General features: G+C 45.4%; 1 protein-coding gene across 4 annotated transcripts; it reads right to left on the bottom strand.

Annotated features, from left to right (window-relative positions):
- Positions 1-4,052: 4,052 nt before the first annotated feature.
- glyr1 (glyoxylate reductase 1 homolog (Arabidopsis)) lies at positions 4,053-23,153 on the bottom strand. 4 transcript variants are annotated; one of them, XM_026186285.1, is made up of 16 exons: positions 23,004-23,153; positions 22,016-22,052; positions 21,856-21,935; positions 21,626-21,764; positions 15,870-15,980; positions 15,382-15,465; positions 11,239-11,292; positions 10,111-10,161; positions 9,869-9,942; positions 9,665-9,764; positions 9,401-9,511; positions 8,906-9,007; positions 8,610-8,772; positions 7,963-8,142; positions 6,561-6,685; positions 4,053-6,388 (listed from the first exon to the last, which is right to left on the bottom strand). In XM_026186285.1, the coding sequence occupies exons 1-16, from the start codon at positions 23,039-23,041 to the stop codon at positions 6,314-6,316; spliced, it is 1,524 nt and encodes a 507-aa protein (XP_026042070.1). In that variant the 5' UTR covers positions 23,042-23,153; the 3' UTR covers positions 4,053-6,313. The 4 variants fall into 4 exon arrangements, with proteins under 4 accessions (XP_026042070.1, XP_026042071.1, XP_026042072.1 ...); XM_026186286.1 differs by lacking the exon at positions 11,239-11,292; XM_026186287.1 differs by lacking the exon at positions 15,382-15,465 and having other exon boundaries at positions 23,004-23,149.
- Between the last annotated feature and the right edge of the window lie 1,842 nt (positions 23,154-24,995).

Raw genomic sequence — 24,995 nt, 5'->3', positions numbered from 1 at the left:
AACTCAGTGGACCGACACATCAAATTCACCAGGGAGGATATGAAAAGTGGCAGGTTAGCCTTCTTAGACTGTGAGATTTCCATCAGTAATGGGGGACATCTAAAAGCTGACGTGTACCGTAAACCTACACATACAGATCAGTATTTAAGGTTTGACTCTCATCATCCACTGGAGCACAAACTGGGCGTCATCAGGACGCTACAACACAGAGCGAACACCATCCCCACTGACACAGCAGCCAGGGAGGCAGAAGAACATCAGGAAGGCCCTGAGTAAATGTGGTTATCCCAGCTGGACTTTTGTCAAAGCAGGAAAGGCTCCTAAAGAAAGCTCCAGCCGATCCAGGAGGGAAGGACAACCGCTGCCCACCTGTAGTGATCCCGTACATGTCAGGAGTATCGGAGCAGTTGAGACGCATTTTTTCTAAACACCGGGTCTCTGTGGCTTTTAAACCCCAAAACTTGGTCCACCCCAAGGATCGGGTCCCCGACACAAACAGAGTAACATAGTGTACGCTGTTCAGTGCAGGAGGATTGCCAGGATTTATACATCGGGGAAACCAAACAACCTCTGGCGAAGCGGATGGCACAACACAGAAGAGCCTCCTCGTCAGGCCAGGACTCTGCAGTCTGTTTACACCTACAGGCCAGTGGACACTCTTTCAATGATGAGGATGTAACATCCTGGACAGGGAGGAACGTTGGTTTGAGGGCGGAGTCAAGGAGGCCATTTACGTGAAAAGGGAAAGACCATCTCTGAATGGAGGAGGGGGCCTAAGGGTACATCTGTCACCATCTTACAATGCTGTGATTGCAGCCATTCCCCAACTCTCTGTGAATGGGACTCATGCTTATTGATCAGTGGGCTTTGATCAGTGGGCTTTGATCAGTGGGCTTTGATCAATGGTCATGAGAATTTGCATAATTAAGATTAAGGGACTGACCCTCCCAGCCCATTGTTCTTTCAGTGGGCTGGTTTCAGCCATTATGCAAATGTATTGTTCATAAGATTGAAACCTGCAGTCAGCTGAGACTGAAGAAGTCACTTGGATGAGTGACGAAATGTTTCTCCCACAAAACGCTACGTCCAGATGAACAGAATCAACTTTTGGAGACATAATAAATGTTATTTATTCACTCTGTGTTTTTATCATTTTCTATCATGTTCAAAGAACGAAGCCACAGTGTGAATCCTGCACCAGTGTGATTGGGTGTTTTATACTCATCAGCGATCCTTCGAGGCTGTGGCAACAATTTGGAGTCAGCCTCCTTTGAACCTGTGGATAAATGAATCCAACATTCCATAATTTAACTCTGATCCTAGTGCCTTTCCAAGTGTGAGGTAAAAGCAGAAGCAGCCATGCATTTCCACACAGGATCTGGATTTGCAGCTGAGTGACAGAGGGTCAGTCTTTTGTCAGTTTTACTGCAAGAGAGTAATGAGTTTGATATGACAGCATCAATAACAATAGCAGGTTCAAAGATATTTAGCATTCACTCTGCCCACATCACATTGCACATTGTCGGGTGCAAAGTGAGCCGGGCGGCGGCCAGGAGTGGAGGCCCTGGCGAAGCGATCCCCGGCTACCAAGACAAGCGATTGGGACATGGAATGTCACCTCTCTGGTGGGGAAGCCTGAGCTAGTGCATGAGGTTGAGAGGTACCGGCTAGATATAGTCGGGCTCACCTCAACGTATGGCTTGGGCTCTGGAACCAGTCTCCTGGAGAGGGGCTGGACTCTGTCTCAGTCTGGAGTTGCCCCTGGTGAGAGGGTATCTTGGTATCCCCTCGGCTTGCTGCTGGTATGTTGGGGTTTCTCCCAGTGGACGAGAGGGTTTGTTCCCTTCGCCTTTGGGTCAGGGAACAGTACCCGACTGTCGTCTGTGCTTATGCGCTGAGTGGCAGTTCAGAGTACCCAGCCTTCTTAGAGTCCCTGGGTGGGGCACTGGAGGGTGCCCCCCCTGGAGACTCTGTTGTCCTGCTGGGAGACTTCAATGCTCACGTGGGCAACGACAGTGAGACCCGGAAGGGTGTGATTGGGAGGAACAGCCTCCCGGATCTGAATGCGAGCGGTGTTTTGTTATTGGACTTCTGTGCAAACCACAGTTTGGCCATAACGAACACCATGTTCGAACATAAGAGTGTCCATAAGTGCACGTGGCACCAGGACGCTCTAGTCCACAGGTCGATGATCGATTTTGGAATCGTATCACCAGACCTGAGGCCATATGTTTTGGACACTCGGGTAAAGAGAGGGGCTGAGCTGTCAACTGCTCACCATCTGGTGGTGAGTGGGATCAGGTGACGGGGAACGTCTAGCAGAGGCCCTGGTCCGCGAGATCTTCAACTCACACCTCCGGCAGAGCTTCAACAGCATTCCGAGGGAGACTGGGGACATTGAGTCCGAATGGACCATGTTCAGCACCTCCATTGCCGAAAGAAGAAGGAGTCCTAACGGGCTTGGTTAGTCTGTGGGACTCCGGAGGCAGCTGATAGGTACCGACAGGCCAAGCGGAATACGAAAAACTCGGGTGTGGGAGGAATTTGCCCATCCAGTCTACATGTGCTTTGTGGACTTGGAGAAGGCATTCGACCGTGTCCCTCGGGAGGGGGGGGGGGGCTTGTGGGGGGTGCTCCGGGAGTATGGGTGTGGGTGATGGGCTCCGCCAGGGCTGCCCCTTTGTCACCAATTCTGTTCATAATTTTTATGGACAGAATTTCTAGGCGTAGCCAAGTGGCAGAGGGCTTTCACTTTGGTGGTCTCAGGATCTCATCTCTGCTTTTTGCAGATGATGTGGTTCTGTTGGCTTCATCAGGTGATGGCCACCAGCTTGCCTTGGAACGGTTTGCAGCCGAGTGTGAAGCAGTGGGAATGAGAATCAGCACCTCCAAATCTGAGGCCATGTTCCTCAGCTGGAAAAGGGTGGAGTGCCCACTCTGGGTTGGGGATGAGTTCCTGCCCCAAGTGGAGGAGTTTAAGTATCTCAGGGTCTTGTTCACGAGTGATGGGAGAAGGGAGCAGGAGATCGACAGACAGATTGGTGCTGCGGCTGCAGTGATGCAGCTCTCAATTTACTGGTCAATCTACGTCCCTACCCTCACCTGTGGTCACGAGCTGTGGGTAGTGACTGAAAGAACGAGATCGCGGATACAAGCGGCGGAAATGAGCTTCCTCCGAAGGGTGGCTGGCCTCTCCCTTAGAGATAGGGTGAGAAGTTCGGCCATTCGGGAGGGGCTCAGAGTAGAGCCGCTGCTCCTGCACATCGAAAGGAGCCAGTTGAGGTGGTTCGGGCATCTGGAGGTGGTGGCTGGCGAGTGGGATTCTCTGCTTGGGCTGCTGCCCCCGTGACCCGGTCCCAGATAAGCAGAAGATGATGGATGGATGTGCCCACATCAGTTACATTTAGCTCTGAAAGGACAAGTTCATCCTCTGGTGGCTCAAAACCTGTTTGAGGCCTGATGAAGTGAAATGACCACAAAAATGTATTTTTAGAGTTTTAGATGATGTGTCAGAATTCAGTGGCTATTACAGAGGAACAGCTGTAGTTTTCATATTTATGAGGATTTGATGCTCTGAAGTGTTAGGCTAGCTGCTATACAGGATTTGCATACTGTGATTACTATAGTTACTTTTGATAAGATTGGGACTGGAGAAGAGTCGGAGATTCAGCAGTTCATACACAGAGTCCAACTGTTTCAACTAAGATGTTTTTGATGTTTTTAGGGCATCCAAGTCCCAACTGAAACCCCAGCACCTCTCAATACAAACCTAGTTTTAGGGGAATGAATCCCCAGTGGCTAAAGGTGCTCCTTTGGGCTGAGATCTGATGACTGGATGCCATGTGAGTACAGTGAACAGTGCCAGGTTCAACAAACCAGTGTGAGAGGACCTGTGTGACACGGTGTGTTACCCTACCATCCAGCGATGTCACACTGTGGTCATAACCATTAGCTGTGCTTTCTGGCCTCTCAGACTGCTCAAAGCATATTCAAATGAACAGTGTGATATTACTAGCAGGAGATAAACAGTCAGTGCACACGTACACATCAGCAATTAGGAGTTTAGGATTTATTAAACAGCACAAAAGTCTTGATATTTTCACATGTACACAAAATCATAAATAGCCCCAAAGTTCCTCCCACCTTGCATCAATGGGATCCCAGTCATTATTCCATCACAATAAGCCAGATTATATAAGCCATATATTTATAAACCATTTACATTTGAACTGAGCAATCTACAGTATTAAGACACAGATGTTAGACATTCGCTCTGTAGAGTCAAAACCAAAAGTAGCTTCTTCATTAATCCTGATTACCGCAGATAGAAAAGGAACCCTACTTATCCTAATGTGCTATTTACATCTTCTAAAAACAGCTCTTTGAAGTCTAGAGCGTGTCTGACAAACCAAAATTAAAAACTTAACCTTGGCTAACAAAATGTTTCTCACAGATCGCTTGGTAACTACGTTTCGACAAACGTGTAGCCTCAGATGATAAAACCATGAACTGGTGGGTGATCGGCCCGTTTTGGTTTCTTCATGTCATACTGGATAAGATACAGTAGACCAACCTGGTGGTGCAGACGCACGTTTTCAAAAGCCATTTGGTTTCAATGTTCAATCTGAAAATAAAAATGACCCTCACATGTTTGTAGGCCTGCCGCAGCACTTCCTGAACATATGGGACAGAATAAACTTGGACTAACGACTTCAAACACGACGCCGCCGACACCCTAAAGTATCAGAATAATCCCCTTGGTTGACTGGTGGCCGAGCCCTGTCAGTCTTAGAAGATATGTCGCATCTTTGAGTTTGAAGCAGAGAAGAAGAAAACCTCACTACTGTGCCACATTTGTACTTGCATACGCTGTCTTACTGATAGCAGGTACGTTTGATGCTACATAGCAGAGGTCTTCATGGGTACCAATAAGACTAAAATCACTAAGCCCTGTGAGGACACCAGTGAGCTGGCTTCATATCATGTTGGGAAGTCAAAGCTTGGCCCACGGGGCCTGTGATGGATTCATACAGTGTTGGGCCGTGTTGTTCCCTCACCATCTCAGTAATTGTCTTTATCTGGGTGGCTGGAGCCTGTCAGGGCCAACACACACAGCCAATGCTGCAATCACAAAGATCTGAGTCCAAACATTAAATACATGAAACACTCAGTAACATATTGTAGATAAACTACTATAACTGAGACCTCCAACATCTCTTTGGGATTTCATTTTAATGATCATCTGTCACAAGCTGGGCCACAAACCTCACTGCTCAGTTGTGTTGTGCCAGCCTGTGATGACCTTTACAGTCAAACCTCCGCCCACTTTGTTTGCTCGTAATTTTATTGAGGCCAGCCGACCAAATCAATATCAAGCATTGAGACTCAGACTGAGTGAACACAGTCATGTAACAAATAGTGTCTAAAACGACCTGTGTGTTGGTCTGCTTTGACTAAAGTCTACAGGGCCTACAGTTTAAGTGTCACTCTGGCCTTAGCTTGGCTCTAACGCTAGCGCCTAACAACGATTCAACACTGAGCTGTCAGCTCAAACGGGATCGATCTAGGTTCATATATTTAAAGAGGAAAAACAAAGTCTTCCACGAGAAAGGCCGAAGCGTTTCAAAAGTGGAAATCTCAAACCATGAGGAGAAACATCTGCATTTTAAGGCCTCGGCACATCTGCAGCTTTGTCCTCCACTTGTTTCAAACAAAATCACACTAATGGAAAAGCCTAAATTCTGTGGTTACACACGGGAAGAAGCCAACTGCACAAAGAAGACCTTAAAAGAGGCATAAATAAATACGTGTATTGTCGAAGGACCCGAGGGGTTACAATATTAAGGCAATGCAGTGGCATGTTCTGTTGCTTACTCTCATGGATTTCTGGAGCAGAGCTCACACAGATAATTAAACAAAAGGGGGAAAACTCAAATATGTTAGGGTTCTGATTCCACATGGCAATTTGTTTAGCTTGACAGTAGCGCCCAGCATTACTCATACTGTTTTATAACAACGATGTCAGGAACGAGGCAAAGCGCCCCTCTGACGGCAAACTGCAGCAGTGCAGTAGTTCAGCCTCGTTCCTGGCACTCTTACAGCATAAAATTCCCACAGTACAGTCAGTGCAATGCTTAATGTTGCCTCTAAAACACGGAATTACAGTCCCGGAATTGCGGGCAGGTAACGCGGCTGGCACTGGGGTGAAAAATAAAATAAAAGTTTCAAATTAAAAACAAAAAACCTTTAATGACAAAGGGAGAAAAGGAGGGATCAAAGACTGTGTGGTCCACAGGCCAGGCCACACCTCGCTCTAGTGAATGTAGGCTCTGTAAACTGCTGAAATGTCATTGTCCGACTGGTCCAGTGCCTTGGCCCGCTTATAAACCTGCAAAACAGAAAACAACGGCTGGACAACGGAGAAAAAAACGTTTCTGCTGCCCCAAGGCTCATATGTTAGAGGACAAGCAACATGAGCAGGAAACACTTCATTTCTGAGAAGAAAAGTTTTACCACAAAGAATTACAGAAATTTAGAGAAGAAAGCTGTGAGAGCTGTACCTCGTTGGCAGCTGCAGCCATCGGGGTTGGATGGTTGGCCATGTCGCCCATGGAGATGGCTAGCCTTAGGTCCTTCTGAATGTGTTTCAAATAGTAGTCTGGTTTAAAGTTGCCCTGTAAAATATCTGGAAGGGGCAGGAAGACGGTCATTACAGGCTAGGTTACAGTAGGACCTCCTGATATTCATGGGACTTGTTTTTGTCCCAGTTAAGACTAAAAAAAAGAAGAAGAAAAAATAAGCTGCAGTCTCGATTTGGCACGTTCCCCAGTTCAACCACGGATCTTTGACTGTTAGGCGAAGCCACTACACTATGACAACTAGGGCTGCCACAAACGGTTATTTTGATAGTCGACTAATCAGATCATCATCCATTGGGCGTAAAACGTACAGCTTATTGCACCAGCAGCTCTGCTCTTATATAACTATCATTAGCTTACAGCTTGAAGTGTTCAAGGTCTGTGCTAATTAAAAATAAAGACAAGATGATAGTTTATTAAATTTTAATGAAATCTGCAAATTGTTTTGGTGAAGTTTAATAAACTTCTTGCTATCTAAAATATAAAGTAAATCCTCGAGCATCTCACACTTCTGATAATCAGCTGTCTGCTTGATGTTTATTCAGCTGTGTAAAAACTATAACTTTAATCTCAGCCAAACCGATTTACTCAGGAACAAATAAAACACTGAAAAAAGTGCCTAGCCCCCGGCTCGCTATCGAGCTAGTGGGTAACAGACGTCTCTGAAAACGTCGGAGCGCTTTTGAAAATATGTGGTGTCCTGATAAACTGAGCCGATATTTGATGTTTCCACAGCTACATTCTCGCCTGAAAATATGTTAAACGTTTATTTTGTGACCCAGAAAGAATAATAAGAGTAATATTAACACTAACTAGCTGCCGCCATTGTTGGAAACTGAGCTGGGCTGCGCTATGAATTCTGGGATAGGTTGGGCCACGAAGTATACACCCCACCCATCCTTCAAATCTGGGGACATGAAGGGCTCATTTGTCGGAGTCTTCAAATTTGGACCGTCTTCGTCGTGTCGCTGTAACGTAACCGGCCTACTAATGCGGGCACAGGAGGATGCAGTTCCTGAATTTGGACACAGCTACAATACCGGACACAGCTGCTTCTTCTTCTTCTTGTTGTTTAACGGCAGCTGGCATCCTTGTACATGCAGTGCTGCCATCTTCTGTTTCAGTCCGTTATTACACTCTTAAATCCTGCTACTTATTCCTGCGTCTTTTGTGATCTTACAAAGCTTCAAACGACGCGTCGACTATTAAATCAGTCGTCGACGAGTTTGATAGTCGACGTAATCGTGACTAGTCGACTAATCATGGCAGCCCTAATGACAACAAATCAAAGTGAGCAGTGACGTCACACTCTGTGTTGACTTACTCTGGCATTTCTGGTCCACAAAGGTGCTAGCCATCTGACCCTGGCACAGGATGTCCAGGAAGGTCTGCTGTGATTGGCCCGTGGCCTGTGCCAATGTTAGCCCCTCTGCAATAGTGGCCATGAAGCTGCCTTGAACCATGTTGAGGATTAGCATCATCCTTGCAGCATTCCCTGCCTCACCTTAAAACACAAACACACACACACACACACACACACACACACACACACACACACACACACACACACACACACACACACACACACAGAGTTATAATCTGGCCCAAATCCTCTGTGCCATCAGTCTGCACTGGCTACAATGATTCACTACAATTTTTATTTACATAGCACCAGATCACAACAAGGTGCTAAAGGAAGGAAAGAAGAAACCTCCCACAGAAGCAGGCTGAGGGAGGGGCGAGAGATGGGAGAGAGACACTGAGGAAGACAGCCACGGATTAATAACAAAGGAGCAGTTCTCATGTTTTCATCTTGTCGATATGGGCTGGTGCAGACTGATAGACAAAGGCACACAAATAACTCAAGTTCCTTTTGCTGCATGTGTGTCCCCTCGGATGTCTAAAGCCCAACACTTCATCCGTCTTCTGCGTGGGCCTTGCTGAGTGTACTGGACGCCGATCTTTCCGTACCCAGAAAAAACGAGGTCTTGCCCATGGCCTGGAAGCAGCTGCTGCAGTCCTCATAGACCGTCCTGTCGCCAGCTGCCAGGATGACCAGCATCCCGTCGTTGGACAGCTGCTGGCTTCCTGCCACCGGAGCTTCCAGGAAGCGGCCGCCCCGTGACGTGATCACCTGACATTCAAATACTGAATAAGAATTTATTGATACACTCAGCTGCTCCTACTGTAGGTACTTCTAACCGAGATGAAGGCAGCATGAGACAGTTTTAAAATCATTTTATTTACTGGATCATGCTGGTGTTTACCTGTGAGAGCTCTGTGATGGTCTCTGGATCGACTGTAGACATCTCTACGTAGCATTTGCCCGGTCTGATTCCTTGTAGGACTCCACTGGGTCCCAACACCAACTTCATAAAAGACAGAAATGTGAATATAGAGCTATGTGATTGATCTGCATTAGTGTCTTTGCCTCACACGATAACTGTTGGTGTGATTCAGAGTTAAATATCAACGACCTGTTCAATGAACAACTTTGTCACATCCATCAAAGAGCCGCGTTCACACCCATGTTCCTTACAGTGAAACACCAGCTGGCGCCAGTGACTCAAAAAGTCTGAGCACCTTTCTGTTCATTTATAGCCCCGCCCACTTCACCCATGACAATCCCCACCCACTCACTCTCTGTGCACTTGATGAATGCATGAAATCATGGATCCATTTGATTTTTCTTCACGTTTATTCTGTCGTTAGCTTGTTATTTGCAGACTGGTGTTGAACATGCCACGGTGCAGCGTACTCACGTCTCTGGCAGCCTTAGGGTCAGACACACAGGAGAAGGTGATGTCACACATGGAGGCCACTTCTGCAGGAGTGCGGCCTAACCGTGCCCCCTCCTGGATGAACAGGTCACACTGAAACATAGCAGGGAGGAATCAGCAGCAAGCCACACCCCCTTTCAACCAACCACGTCCACGTTGGGCGCTTTAATACTGCTGAACCTATAATCTGACTGAATGTGATCGTGTTAGAGACAGCAGCCACTGGCTGACCATGAGTGCGTTTACCTTTTCTGCAGTGCGGTTCCACACTGTCACGACATGACCCATTTTCAACAGGTTGGAAACAATGCCGCTACCCATCAGCCCCAGACCCAGGAAGCCTATTCTGAAGAGCAGAAGCCGAGAACATACAGATCAAAGCATGAAAACGAGCCCTGTGATCAATTTAGCAACAGTGTTGTGTAACCCTGTGACGAGGATGTGCCATACCGCTTATCTGTGGGTGTGATGCTGCCGTTGATCGCTGTGCTGTCTGCTGCTTGGATAGATGTTGACCCCGTGACCTGCACAATCAGAGGCAAATCTATAGAAATCACACTCACGGGAACTAAATGAAAAAATTAATCACATGTCCTTTGCCTGGTATGCACCGTGCACACATGCAAGTCTCTGTTCCTGCCAATGAACAATCATTTCAAGCAAATCAAAGCAGCCTACATTATTGCTTTTACCTCTTCAATGATCTTCAGGCGTTTGCTAATGGGCTCCATTGACGAAGCTGGCTGTGGGCGCAGAGGTGACAAAGTAAAAACAATGCAACTTATATTTAAAACGAGTCGTTTTTAACGAGCTGTAATTCATACAACATGTTTTCATTTCACACCAATCGATAATCAGTTAGTGCTAAAAGCAGCAAAGTGGACAGACTGAGGAGATAATCTGCATCACATTCCTTACAGAACCGGGAATCATCATACGCCATCAAGTAACTGGTACATAACTGACAGTGTCACCAGCTGCCACTACAGCAAGCTTTATAAACACACTTCATCATTTTTAATTCATCTAATTAACTGAATTATTAGAGGACCAACTTAGACATGAAAACATGTGAGTGTAGAAGTGAAGTTTGTGTTGCAGACTAACTGGTGGTTGCTGCAATAAGAAACAATGTGTCAGTGAAACAAATCTTACACCAGATATTGAATTTCATCAGGTTTGAAGTGTTGGAGATGTTAAAAACAACTCTTCTCCAGTGGAGATTATGTCCTACTAACATCTTAATGCCAACAACTGTGGAGTCCCAGCGAGTCACCATGGACAGAAGCCCCTGATCCAAAACTGACCTTCAAGCTAAACTCATGTTTGCTGTTGCACAAACTTTAAAGTCCAGATGAGACAAAGATCTAAGGCCTTCAAAATGAAGAACACGGTACCACCTGTCAAACACGGTGGAGGCAGCATCGACACTGGCACACTGCACAGAGTGAATGGAATAAAAAACCTCAACCTCCGACACGATTGGGTTTTCCAACAGGACAATGATCCCAAACACACCACAAACTGGTTTTGAAAAGCAGCCTAATGTCCTTCCCAAAGGCCCGACCTCAGACCTATTAAACACTGGTCCATGCCAAGAAACCAAACCAACCAATTTAACCGAACTCCGGAGTGCTGATGGCTCCAGAACATGCAACCAAATGTTGGTGTTGGTGCAGGTGTGCGAATCAGAGAACATTCTAGATAAATGGAAACCATATTCCTGTTTGTTGTTGTAAAAAACATTAGAAACTTAAATGAGCCGTCATTCATGCCTATGCGGAGTATATGGAAACCTCTGACCACATGTTCCTGCTTACCTTTTCAGACTGGCTGAGCAGAAAGTGGTGAAAATGTGGATCATCCTTCACAGGCTACAACACAGAGTGCAGTGGATGAGTGTTCATACAGACGTGCAGTGATCTGACAGGTTACAGTGTTAGAGCCACTCAATCATGTTCTAAAGCTCCTGCATTAAAAGCTAATGTTGGCAGCCTGTCTGCACTCTACAGTGTTTTAAAAGAAAACATTCGAGGTAAACATCAACACAGCACATTAAGGCGCGGTGGTGTTTGCATCATGCCATCTTCCCACAGCCACGCCTGTAATGATCTCACCTGCAGCCTCACACATGGACATTTTAGAGATACACTCTTGCAGAGCACCAGTTTTATGATTTTATGAATTTCGGGCTTAATTGGGGAAGCAGCAACGAGTCTAAAGCCACACCTTATTTCCTTCATTTTATCTTAGGAAAATGAGAAGTAGGTGTAACAGCTGTAAACAGACATGAAGTACAGTATGTAAGTTTGTACTACTCTAATGAGCCTGAAAGAGAATATTTGGTTCAATTCAATTTTATTTATACAGCATTAAATGACAACAACAACCGGCTCATGGTGCGTTATCCTGTAAGGTCGACCCTACAATAACACAGAACGCCAACGATGATGACCCCCTGTGAGCAAGCCCTTTTGGCAACAGTGGGAAGGAAAAACTCCCTTTTAACAGGAAGAAACCTCCAGCAGAACCAGGCTCAGGGAGGGGCGGGGCCATCTGCTGCGATTGGTTGGGGTGAGAGAAGGAAGACAGGATAAAGACATGCTGTGGAAGAGAGACAGGGGTTAATAATAACTAACGATTCAATGCAGAGAGGTCTGTTAACACATGCTGAGTGAGAAAGGAGACTGGAAAGGAAAAACTCAATGCATCATGGGAATCCCCCGGCAGCCTACGTCTATTGCAGCATAACTAAGGGAGGATTCAGGGTCACCTGGTCCAGCCCTAACTATATGCTTTAGCAAAAAGGAAAGTTTGAAGCCTAATCTTGAAAGTAGAGATAGTGTCTGTCTCCTGAATCCAAACTGGAAGCTGGTTCCACAGAAGAGGGGCCTGAAAACTGAAGGCTCTGCCTCCCATTCTACTTTGAAATACTCTAGGAACAAGGAGTCGCCGTTGCACAACCGACAGGGTGACAACAAAACCTTATCAGCCAGCCGAGGGGCGAACAGCTCTGAAAAGGCTCCTCAGTAGTAAAATCTAAAGAAATAAAGGGTGGCTCCAGACTTTTGCACAGTGCTGTAATTGTTATTATGGAGGCAGCCGTCAGCGGATCTGTGATGCAAACATACACGTGGCCCTGGTTTTTAAGGTGGCCCTTGGTACGGCTTATTAAAGGGGTAAAAAGAAAACACACCATCTGAAATGAATAGAAATATAAGATTCAGATCTGTAACAAGTGCTGCATGCTGCATGCATCTAGCTGGCGCTCATAACTTTGGTTAATTACGAGAGGACGATGCAGCTCTTCTGTCTGTGAACGTTAGCATACTGGAGTTACAAAGCAGGACAACGTTAACATGGAAATGTGTGTTAGTTTGCGCCACAAAGTGCAGATTGAACTCTGATACTTCTATTAAAATGAGGTGACCCCACAAGTTCACTGTCCTTCTCTATAAAAGTAGAAACCAGTGACGAGGCCCCAGTTACAGACTGGTTCACGGCTCCATTTTAGCCAAAAACTGATTGAACGAGCTTTACATGACTAAAGGAACGTGCAGTTATTTCTGCCTAACACGACGGACAAAGAGGAAATGGATGTTTTGCATAGACCGGAAACTAAAACAAGGAAGCGTGATGAAGCAGCCTGAGGAGCCGCTGGCTCTCACTGCACTAACACGGGGGCTTGAACTGCTTCCTGGGACAATAATTAGCTGTAACGTGCAGTAGCAGGCTGACGTTTGGACACCTTCACCCACCCAAATGTTTACTGACAAATAAAAACTGTTACTGTCTGCATTGTTTTGGTGGGTGAGCCGTTTGCATACGTACACATACAAACCTGTCAAAGGGCATTTCATTCAGCGCGGTCACATCCCGTAACCAAGGACCAGCTCGGTCCTCATGACACCTCCGAGGCTGCCTGCTTCCTAACCTGTCAGTGAAGGTCAGGGAGCAGGCAGCCAAATAAACTAAAACTACGGAGGGTTTAAAAAATTGATTTTCGGTTTCAAATCGAGTTTAGCTTGAATAAAGCCACATCGATTCATTCAATCCTAAATCCATTTTTAAATATAAATGTATTTTGCCAGAAACTTGGATTAAAGCTCACGAAACTATTTCACCGCCACCAAACAGCTAAAGCAGTAAATGAGAGCAGGAAGACGGATTGTGCACAAAGATGTAAACACGGAGCGTGGATGGAGCCCCGACAGCACGTGTGCAGACACGTCGCTGCTGAACGCCGACACCTCACAGACTCTGATGCTGCAGGTTTCATCACTCGGACCAAAATTCACTGAACCAGCAGCAAAAGAAGATCAAACTACATGTTTGATCAACATCGTCATTAATTCACTCGGACTTTGGCTGGTGACCCCACAAGTTCACTGTCCTTCTCTATAAAAGTAGAAACCAGTGACGAGGCCCCAGTTACAGACTGGTTTCACGGCTCCATTTTAGCCAAAAACTGATTGAACGAGCTTTACATGACTAAAGGAACGTGCAGTTATTTCTGCCTAACACGACGGACAAAGAGGAAATGGATGTTTTGCATAGACCGGAAACTAAAACAAGGAAGCGTGATGAAGCAGCCTGAGGAGCCGCTGGCTCTCACTGCACTAACACGGGGGCTTGAACTGCTTCCTGGGACAATAATTAGCTGTAACGTGCAGTAGCAGGCTGACGTTTGGACACCTTCACCCACCCAAATGTTTACTGACAAATAAAAACTGTTACTGTCTGCATTGTTTTGGTGGGTGAGCCGTTTGCATACGTACACATACAAACCTGTCAAAGGGCATTTCATTTCAGCGCGGTCACATCCCGTAACCAAGGACCAGCTCGGTCCTCATGACACCTCCGAGGCTGCCTGCTTCCTAACCTGTCAGTGAAGGTCAGGGAGCAGGCAGCCAAATAAACTAAAACTACGGAGGGTTTAAAAAATTGATTTTCGGTTTCAAATCGAGTTTAGCTTGAATAAAGCCACATCGATTCATTCAATCCTAAATCCATTTTTAAATATAAATGTATTTTGCCAGAAACTTGGATTAAAGCTCACGAAACTATTTCACCGCCACCAAACAGCTAAAGCAGTAAATGAGAGCAGGAAGACGGATTGTGCACAAAGATGTAAACACGGAGCGTGGATGGAGCCCCGACAGCACGTGTGCAGACACGTCGCTGCTGAACGCCGACACCTCACAGACTCTGATGCTGCAGGTTTCATCACTCGGACCAAAATTCACTGAACCAGCAGCAAAAGAAGATCAAACTACATGTTTGATCAACATCGTCATTAATTCACTCGGACTTTGGCTGTTTAGCTTCCGCCACAATAAGATCTCACTTCCTGCGCAGCTCTGTCTCTCTGTGTACTTCAGGAACAGCTTCCAGTCTCAGATCTCTGTTTTCTGCATTATTTGTACAGCAAAACTTCAAAAACGACTCTGGACGAGAAAGCCTCATTTCTGCTGTCAATACTGAAGAAATGTCAACTTTTACAAAACTCTCAGCTGTGTCTCTAATCAAACCTCTGTGACTTCAGCAGCATCAGGTCATGTTCAGATGCTGATTCGTGGTTTTCTTCAGTTTTTGTTCTACTGCAGAATATTTTTAAGGCTGCTGTAAAAAGTCGGGCCAGGAAAATCTGCTTCATGTTTTTCTGTTTTATGCTCACTTACTTTGACACAAAGGCCTCTGCTGTGGTGTCAGTGCTGATAAATGATCTGAATTATAATATTTCTCAGTCAAAACGCCCAGCCCTAATCAAAGCTCCATGTGGCACTGAGCCCTGCACGCAGCCTTGCTGACCATTTCAAGATCACAGCAAACAATCTGAGCAGTCACAGAGAGCACCAAACAAGCCAGAAGGGAAAGGTCTGCAGTTGCTGGTGAATTAAAGCCAAAGATTAAGGTCAGGTAGAAGTCAAGACAAGGCTTGGTGGGAGGGGGCGTTCACCTACGCTGCTTTCCCATTTGAATCCTGAGCCCGGTCCAGCCCCCAGCCTCTCAATAGTGGATGGCTCGGGGTCAGAGTCAGCTAAGTCCTTAAGGAGGAAAAAAGACACATATTCACCTTTAAATCAGTGAGAAATCTGCAGAGGTCAGTGTCTGCTGCAGGGGGCGCTGTCTCTATCATGTGCAGGAGACTCGACTGGATTATTTTTACTTTGGTTTGTTTAAACCATCACACATTCTTAACAGGAAACAGATGAATTGTGAACAGCAATGGAAGCTGGATGTGGTTCACTTTGACTCACTAGTCCTCCACACTCTTTGTTTCTGTGGCTACAAAATGTAACTCAGGTGTTGTTTTATAATAATATTTCAAAAACAGTCCAAGCAGGTTTGATTCTGATATTTTAGACAAGCACTGACAGGAAGGGAACCGTTTTTAACCTTTACAATAAAATACAGTCATCTTCACAGTGGTGTTAGCGTCTGAACTGACCTTCTCAGAGGGGTCCTTTAGGGCACTGAGGTCCTCATCATCCTCATCCAGAATTTTTAGTGGCTTGTTGGGCGTCTTCTTTCCTTTTGAGTCTCCTTTGCCATCTGAGTTCTTTCAAAAACACACACAGTGTCACTGAGCTGCCAAACTGAATGTGTTTATTCACATGTCGTGAGAAAAGTCTCAGTGATGAGACGTGTTTACGTTTATGGAGAGAAATCTGCCTGAAAATAGTAACAAACAGGGCTGCAGCCGTTCATCCAGTAATTCTGTAAATGAAAAATTCGACTCGATGCTTTGTTTAACACGCGGCTCTCACCACTGTCACCATGGAAACGTGAGTGCACATTTGCCACGACAAACAGACGTGCAGTGGAAACATAGTTGGTAGCAGCAAACCAATACAGAGTGACAACAACGAGCCCACGCAGACCCAACAGCAGCAGTGATGGTGACACTGGGACATTTCAACGCAAAGAGGCGGAGCCAAAAGAAAATGTGTTTTCCAAAACAGCCGGAAAAAGCTAGCGCGAGTCCTTCATCCCAACAGCTGATCAACAAACTCCGACGTGAGGAAAAGCAACCTCTGTAGCTGCTCCGTGTTTCAGACTCAACGTGAAATAATATCAAATGCTGAGTTCGTTAAATTAGATTCAGATTTTTCACAAGCCAATAAAATGTACCAGTAAAACTCTGAGCCACTGAATTAACACAAGCACACGCTGGCTTCTTCACTGCAGCCACCGTGTTAGAGGCTTACACACAAACTCAAACATGAACAACTTTACAAGCACAAAAAAAAACCCATCCATTTATTTTCACTTAAACAAGCAGCTGTTTTTATGTACATTAAAGCTTTATAAAAATTTAACAGTGCAAATGCAAATTCCTTGCTGACAGTTTAACCAAAAGGCATCTCCAGTAGAAATGGGCTGACATATCCTGAGCATAACCATGTATAATATCCACTGAAGTTAAAAAGAGGTGCTTTGCAACATTAAACTGCAGTGTGCCAAATAAAAAAGTCAAATATGTATTTCTCGGACCATAAGGTGCACGGGATTATAAGACACAAGAAACAAAGCAGTCAGATAAATCAAACTTTATTAAACTCATTCTTCTTGCTTCCTCCACTTCTGTGCCATCGAGTCATTAATGCTGTATTCTATCACAGCGGCTCTATTCCCATGTTGTTGCAGTATATTAATGACTAACCTCGTATTGTGGATGGATTATCTTAGTTGTTCTCCTGACTGAAGTTTGGTCCGTTTACAGCATCCTGCCATGCGATTACATTTGTCCCTAACCATCAGGAACCTTCACGTTAACTTTTGAGGGGAAAAGTGTTAGTGTTCGTCCTCCAGCTTCACTGTTTATGCTATGCTAACATAGCTGTGTCGCTAGCGATCACGTAGCACATCCTTATATACCAGCTAGCCCAACTTCAGTAACCCTACAAACGTCACTGCTGTTTAGTTTCCTGTCTTCATTTATGTTGGAAGTGATAGCAGAGCTGTACGTTTGAATGTTTTCAGAAATCTCTCAGTCAGAACATGCTATATCATGCTTAGGTAACTAGCGAAACTAGCGAGCTAACTTCCGCTAGCTTCCTGCTAACTTCTAACTCTGATAAATGTAATAAATCCTGTTTTCATGGATGCCTGGATGTTAAACTTCATGACTTTGGGACCTGAAGGGGACGGAGTTTAGGACCCAGATTACTCTGATTTACGAGCACCTTAGTGCGACAAATACGGCAATAACGACGGCCGCCTGCATGTTCTACAAAAAAACAAACAAAAAAAACAAACAAAAAAAAACTGTGCTTTGTTGTGTATCTGCCGGACAAACACCAAACCAGTTCCAAGTGGCACCATTTTTACAAACCAATTCTGGTTCATCCGTTTTACTCAATCTGCCATGCTTTTTCGGCCATGTGCGTATGACAACAAAGGCACTGCACATGCGCGTTTTACCCAAATTCTATCGCGATATTTCATTTTCTCATCGTTGCCTAACATTGTACCGGTATTACCGTAAACTGTATAATATGGCTCAGCCCTAGTGACAATTAAAGGATTCTTCTACTTGATTTATCGATGGAACCGAGGACAGATTACTCGATTACTAAAACCTTCGATAGCTGCAGCCCCAACCTAATCCACCACGAACCCCCCTCTGCACCACACCACGAGGATCCATGTGTTGTGTGGAAGCTCAGCTCCAAACTGTATCTACCAGTAAAACTATTACTATACAAAGGCGTACACACTGATCACTTCTTCAGTTCAGGTCCGGACAGTTTCCTCATTCAAAACTCTCTCTGTGCGTACAAATGTCTGCCACATGCAACATTTCTCTGTGCACCAACTGCCTGTTATGCACAGATCACATGGCAGCGTGGGGAGACAGATTTCATGCTGCCAGCTTCACACACATCCACAAATGTAAGCTGCATTCAAGACCCAGTGTAAAACTGGGACATCTGGGCTTATTCTAAACGAACAGAACGACCAAAGGACAGATTTATGGTTACAGACACCACACAGTACTCTGTGAAGGTTAGCTTATGGTTTAAATAAGCTGCTGCTACACGCTAACATGTTCAGGGTTAGTCATTAAGCTAATATTAGTGTTAGCCTGCTGTTATTAGATAACAGTAAGATTCGAATCAAATATCTTTTACAGTGTCTGAAACTGGTAACAAGCACAACAACAACGATGTCCACCTTTTTTGTGGAATCCATGTCACATATCAATTTCACCACGGGATGCTCGGCCATGTTGCTATGATGACAACCACGCACGTTAGTAGAACCAGATTGTAACGGAAAACCAGTCGATCCGAGTCGAGTCACGGCGATCTGTGGTGAATCGATCCAAATAGGAAGAAGAACTGGGACAAGAACACAGCTTACATTTGTGTGATCTGTGTGAAGCTGGCAGCATGAAATTTGTCTCAGAATCCGACGCAGGCATGTGATCTGTGCGGATCAGCCGACTGGTGCACTCATATTTTAGGGTTTGTAAGTGATGGAGAGGAACGTTGCATGCAGTAGACAGCTGGATGCAGAGAAAGACAAACGCATCCCATTTGTGAAGCTGAACTTCCTAAACTGTGCGTAAATGATCAGCATATCCGGTTGTTCAGGGATGACGCGACGAATCCTACTTCCGGGTCTAAAGTAGTCTGCGTTTAATATGATTTTTGTGTTGTTAACATGTTTAATGTTTTGTATTTTCTTCTATTTGATCTCAAAAAGCTCCTAAAACAGTCAGTGATCCCTGTTGACCTCCCTTTATTACCGCTAATCATTTATTTAAGCTCAGTTTTTAAAACCTTAGGATGTAACTACAGCCCAGCCCATGCAGCAGTATATGAATGACTAACCTCGTATTGTGGATGGATTATCTCAGTTGTTCTCCTGGCTGAAGTTTGGTCCTTTTACAGCATCCTGCCATGCGATTACATTTGTTCCTGACCACCGAGAACACTCACGTTAACTTTTATCGAGTGGAAAAAAAGTTAGCTTGTTTATATCATGCTAACATAGCTGTGTCGCTAGCGGTCACGTAGCACATCATTATATACCAGCTAGCCCAACTTCAGTAACCCTACAAACGTCACTGCTGTTTAGTTTTCTGTCTTCATTTATGCTGGAAGTGATAACAGAGCTGTACGTTTGAATTTGTTTCCAAAACCCCGCAGTCAGGACATGCTATATTGTATTTAGATAGAAGCTAGCGAGCTAACTCCCTGCTAACTTCTAACTCCTTTAAATGTCATAAATTCCGTTTTCATGGATGCCTGGATGTTAAACTCAATTGTTACACCTGGTAGAGCAGAACGCTGATCATTTTATTAAAGATGAAAGACTTTAGACAGTTTTTCAACTCTCAGTAATGCCATAGTGATCGTTTGATATATGGACCTGCAGCGGAGTTTAGGCCCAGACACGGCTAGTGACGTCAGACTGAACAACCGGATAGTTTTACGTGTGGTCAGATGGCTTCATATTTGTGTGTGGATTGAAGCATGTGCTCAAAGGTTACACACAACTCACTGCACGTGGCTCGTGCTGTAACCACTGAGGCTCATTTTTCTCCATACGTGCTCCATGTTGGTATTTGTTACACTGAAGAAGGAAATGATGAGAACAGTGTGCAGTACGTTCTGCAGCACTTCAGTTTTGAGTTTCAAACACTGTTTAGATTTGAATCTATGAGGCACCAACCTCTGCTCCATTTACACATCCATGACCCATGAGATACATCTACACTCAGCAGCTATGCAGAGGGAGCATGTGACATTGCACACTCCACAGTAGCACCCCTGCTACATGGCAGCCTAATGCTTTATTGTTATTACCAACAACATTAATCGCATGTCACCGAATAAAACATTAGCAACCTGCCAACAACATTTCAGCTGTAGACAGAAGAGCAGTAGACCTGCTGTTCAGTGCATCGGGCATTTACAAGCCACACCAGCCCAAACGTCATCCACCGACCCTCACATCTCATGTGATGAAGGTGATGTAGAGACTAGTCTTTGCTCACAAAGACACAAAAACAAATGTCAGAGGAAATGATGTAATCATACATAACACACAGAGTGCACTCCCATCTCCATGGTGATGATCACCTTTGATTTCTCAGCGGAGAAGCTACAGCCCTACATCCTGTGGATTACTGACAGCGGTTCATCGTGCACACCTCAGACTCTCAGTACAGCTCTGGGTCACGCCACCTACAGACACTGTGACAAAGCTGCAGTGGTTGGATGTACTAGTGCTGGACTACGGGAGGAATCTCCTTCTGGATGTGAATCAGACAAAAGAGATGCTGACTGACTTCAAAAGGAAGAGGAAGGATACACCACCTGTGGGATGTTGATGTGGTGGAGAAGTCCAAGAACCTGGGCATCCACATCATCAACAGACCAACACAGAGGCTGCATGCAAAGAGGACGAGTAACTCCCATACAAGCAAACAGTCAGAGCTGTTGAGACGGTGAGCTCAGGGCAAGTAAAAGAAAATGTCTGTAGCATCTTTCCTGTATCACTGGTAAAACCTTCTCTTGGAAAAAGCTAGCAGGAATCCCAAAGAACTGCTCGAGCCAGTCGACGTGATGCGCAACACGGTTCGCGAGGGTGAGAACGGCAGGTACACTGGATATCCAGAGGAGCATCGTATCTAACAGACTGATTCATCTCCATAAACCTGGGTAAGGAGGAGGCGGGACCAGGACCAGCGATGCGTTCACTGTCCTGTGCGACCACTGCATTCTGTAGCTACAGGTTTATGCTCTGTAAACAGCAACCTGCAGGGCAGCAGGCTGCACTGAACTCCTGCTGCTCCTGTTGTTTTAGTGTGATTACTAGGCCCCATCGTCATCATCAGCATGTGAAGATTTCCACATACAAACTCAGTTTTATAAAAAAGCACGCAGCACCACAGCTGTGGGTCCTGGGCTCTGTGGGGACGTGGCCACAGACTTCTCTGACCATTAACAGCACACGAGTCCCTTTTAATGTTCTCGATTAAGAAAAAGAAATAAAACAAAGAAAAACAAACACCTGTTTGTGACAGTCTATGTGAATAAAGACACTGAGCAAAAGGCTCAGCATTAATTAGGCAAATTACTGTGGTGCTGCTTGCTATGAATTTAAAACCTCCAGTCATCACGTACAGGGTTACATCTAAGCAGACTGTGATTTTTCTGCATCTTCTCGGTGTTAGGTGTCGTGCTTCACCTGTTCTTTCCCCTTTGCTTTCTTTAAGAAGTCCTCCACTGCATCAACAGCTTGCTGGAAGCGCTTTCCTTTATTTATCTTGATCATCTCTTCTTTGTGGGCATGGTACGGCTTCAGCTGTTCTACTTTGATCCAGGCACTGGAGACACACAGACACACAACTCTCCCGCATCAGCTGGAGAAGGCACAGCATGCTTGGCCAGAACATGAAGCTGATGATCCATACTTACTGGTCCTCTGTTCCAAAGAACTTCACAAAGTGGCATTTCTTGCCCCTGGGCTTTTTCAGGTCCTTGGGGGGGCTCACTATCTGAAACGAGAGTGTTTTGGTGTAACGTTACCGTCATTTTCTTAATTTAACAGAGGCATGGACAAGCTGTGGCTCCTTACCTTTCCTGGCCATGGTGGGTAACGACCGAGCTTCCCCCTGAAATAAGACCACACAGTCAGCACCGAGCCCGCGATCTTCACAGTTCACTGTACTCTCTCTGCTCAGCAGTCCCACAATGAGCTTTGGCGACGCGATACATCAGCTAACATTATCAGTGAAAGTCAGACTCCATGAACTGTCAGATAAAGAGAAACTGGGCCAAGCGCGGATCACTCCCAGGTCTGTGTGGCATCAGCTGCCCGCCTCAACCCCCCGCGGTGTTGATTCGGTACTAAAGTATTGAGCCAGCAGTCTGAGCGCTAACAGCAGGATTCGCAGACGGCTGGTACTGATCAGTACCCGTGCTCAGCTCGCGGCGCTCGGTGGGATTTGTCGCCGTGCCTCCGCACACTGCCCTCGCCTTCTCAGCACTTGTTCGGCCCGGTTTCACTCAGATTGCTAACTGCGTCGTCTGCCACCCTTCCCGCGGTGCATTTGTAACGGTCTCAACAAACAAATGCGCAAATGTGTGGAAATCAAGCCTTTACGAAAAACTTGCAAATGTGCCCGCCCGCAGTAACACGGAAGCCGAGCGCAGACATCCGCTCAGGCTCCGCTGCTAGCAAAGATCGTCGCAGACCACAACATTTCCACGAGCCGAGGCACTGAGCCCGTGTAACGTAGGTCTGCACGCACACACACACGACGGGGAATAAAATGATCTCCAAAGACAAGTTTGCATGGGGAAAAACAGCTGCCTAGTTTGGGTCTAAACCGTTACTGTAGCTTGTTTGCTAGCCAGCAGCTAGCGTCGGCTGCAGGCTGAGTCAGCTCGGTTAGCGATTTGTTTGGGTCGGCTATCCACTAACCCAGCACGGGAAACACTTGCAAGGATTACACCTGGTTTACGGCACGGAGAAACATCACTGCCACACGTCCTAATGCAGCGCTGCTCTATGGCCCGCAGACAGGAACCGGAGCACTCAACCTTGTCTAAAGGTTACTCACCACACTAGATCCCCGATCCTCAGATGCACCGTCGCCATCTTACAACTTTAATAAAACGTCGCACTGAATGAGAGGAAAAGACAACACACACCCACTAATCACATGTGAGGCCAGCCCCACCCCTTTCTCGTACGTCACATCCGTCGCTCTGTTGTTTACTACAAATTTCAAGCAGCAGCAACAGCAGCGTGCACAATATCTACAGCATATCTTCCATACATAACGATATAAACCCACAATAATGACTCAGCCACGGGGAGCCACACGCTGGTCCCAGGCCGGCAGAAACGGGGAAGGTTACATCGGGAAGGGGATCCGCCACAAAGCCTCGGCCGAATCAAACGGCCATTATTACAAAAATGCGCTTTCCACATAGGGTCGGCCAACTCTGCTGCTGCCTGAAGACACACAAGAAGGAGGGAGGGTGGGAGAGAGGCGCTGGGTGTGGGTGTGTGGAGGGAGAGCAGGAGCACTGCAGGTGGATTCAAGTTGTTCTACACAGGTGTGCGGTGACAGTAACTGCTTCTACGTTACGTGGGCACTCAAAACACTTTACACCAGGGGCGATTTTAGCCCATTTTTGGGGGTGCTTCAGCAAAATGAATCAAAGCACCCCCAAAGATTTCTTACTTTTTTTTGACAACACTTGCTGTTTGTGTGATACACTACTAAAAATATAAAAAACATACAGTACTTGGTTGAGACGTAATATTTTAACAACAAAAGTATACATACCCCCCCCACCCCCTCCCAAAATGGTTTGTTCCAGCTCTCCCCTGCTCTGGCTCTAGCGCTCTTTCTGCCAGAGCGATGGTGGCTGAGACGCAGCGGAGCGGAGGTGTGAGTGCCTGGCTTAAAACAGGACATATTAGCTGCATTTAACCTTCAGTTACTCTTTATATAGTTGGTAGGAGTCAGGCCATGTTTCTTTTTAGCTGAAAAACATTACACCAGGTAACCTGCAGTGTTGAAACGTGTTTCCCGACGATGTTTGCTACTCTACAATCCGTCCTGCTCTGTAGTAAAATCAGCGACATTTGACTGTCCTGTTGCTCCCATTGAAATGTATACAGGCTGTTTAAAATCTAAAACTTAAAATTGTCCGTAGCCTGCTGTTGTTACCACTGTCCTGTTTGAAATGGAGTGAGAGAAGCTGCTTATTTTGTCATATGTGCCAAGATTAAACCCAGGAGCCACATTCAGGTAAAAGTGTAAGAACAAAGGATCCGTCAATAAAGGATAATGTTGGATCAGTGCTTCAATGTTTATATCTTTTATTAGATGTTCATGTGGTTTGGTTATTTGCCTTTTGGTTGAAAGTACACTGAGAGAGGACTTTTTTTTATTATTGATCTTAATATTTTTTTCATATTAATGTAATTTTTTAATCTAATTGAATACAATCTATTTGTGTATGATTATCAGTCCAAAGAGGGAGCGAGGAAAGAGGGGAACGTGAGGAGAAAGTGCAAGGTCAGGAAGAACTAGGTAAGGACACAGAGAGGGAGCAGTGACAGGCACAACAGAAACTGTTAAACTGCTTGAGAGAGTTGACCACCAAAAGTATTTTCCAACTTCAAGGTGAGGCGACACAGGTTAAAATGAAAGGAATAAATCTGCAGAGCCATAGTAGTATCTGCAGTAAAGATACTTTCATACATTGTACCATAGGCAAAGTTGCCTCCAATTTTATAATTTATTTTTTTTTATCAATAATTTGTACATTTCAATGACTCTATTTTTGGAGTCTATTTTCATGTATCTGTATTGTATTACACACACACACCTTAAAAGTGAATCTCTGTCCAAAAAATGCACTCTGTTTACTTAATACTCACTATGATCCCCATTCATCATTTTCCCCCAGTAAAGTAATTAAGTTTAGGATGTGTTTTTTTTTTATTCCAATCCATTCTTCTTTTGCAGCATTTAAATAACCTTTATCTGATTTGATGGTTTTGTTACAGACTGTTGCAGTATTTTGCTTTTCTT

The sequence above is a fragment of the Astatotilapia calliptera genome, chromosome 12 (assembly GCF_900246225.1).
Source record: "Astatotilapia calliptera chromosome 12, fAstCal1.2, whole genome shotgun sequence".
Lineage (NCBI taxonomy): Eukaryota > Metazoa > Chordata > Actinopteri > Cichliformes > Cichlidae > Astatotilapia > Astatotilapia calliptera.
Note: the sequence above shows the minus strand (reverse complement) of the source record. Positions and strands in the feature narration are given on the sequence as shown.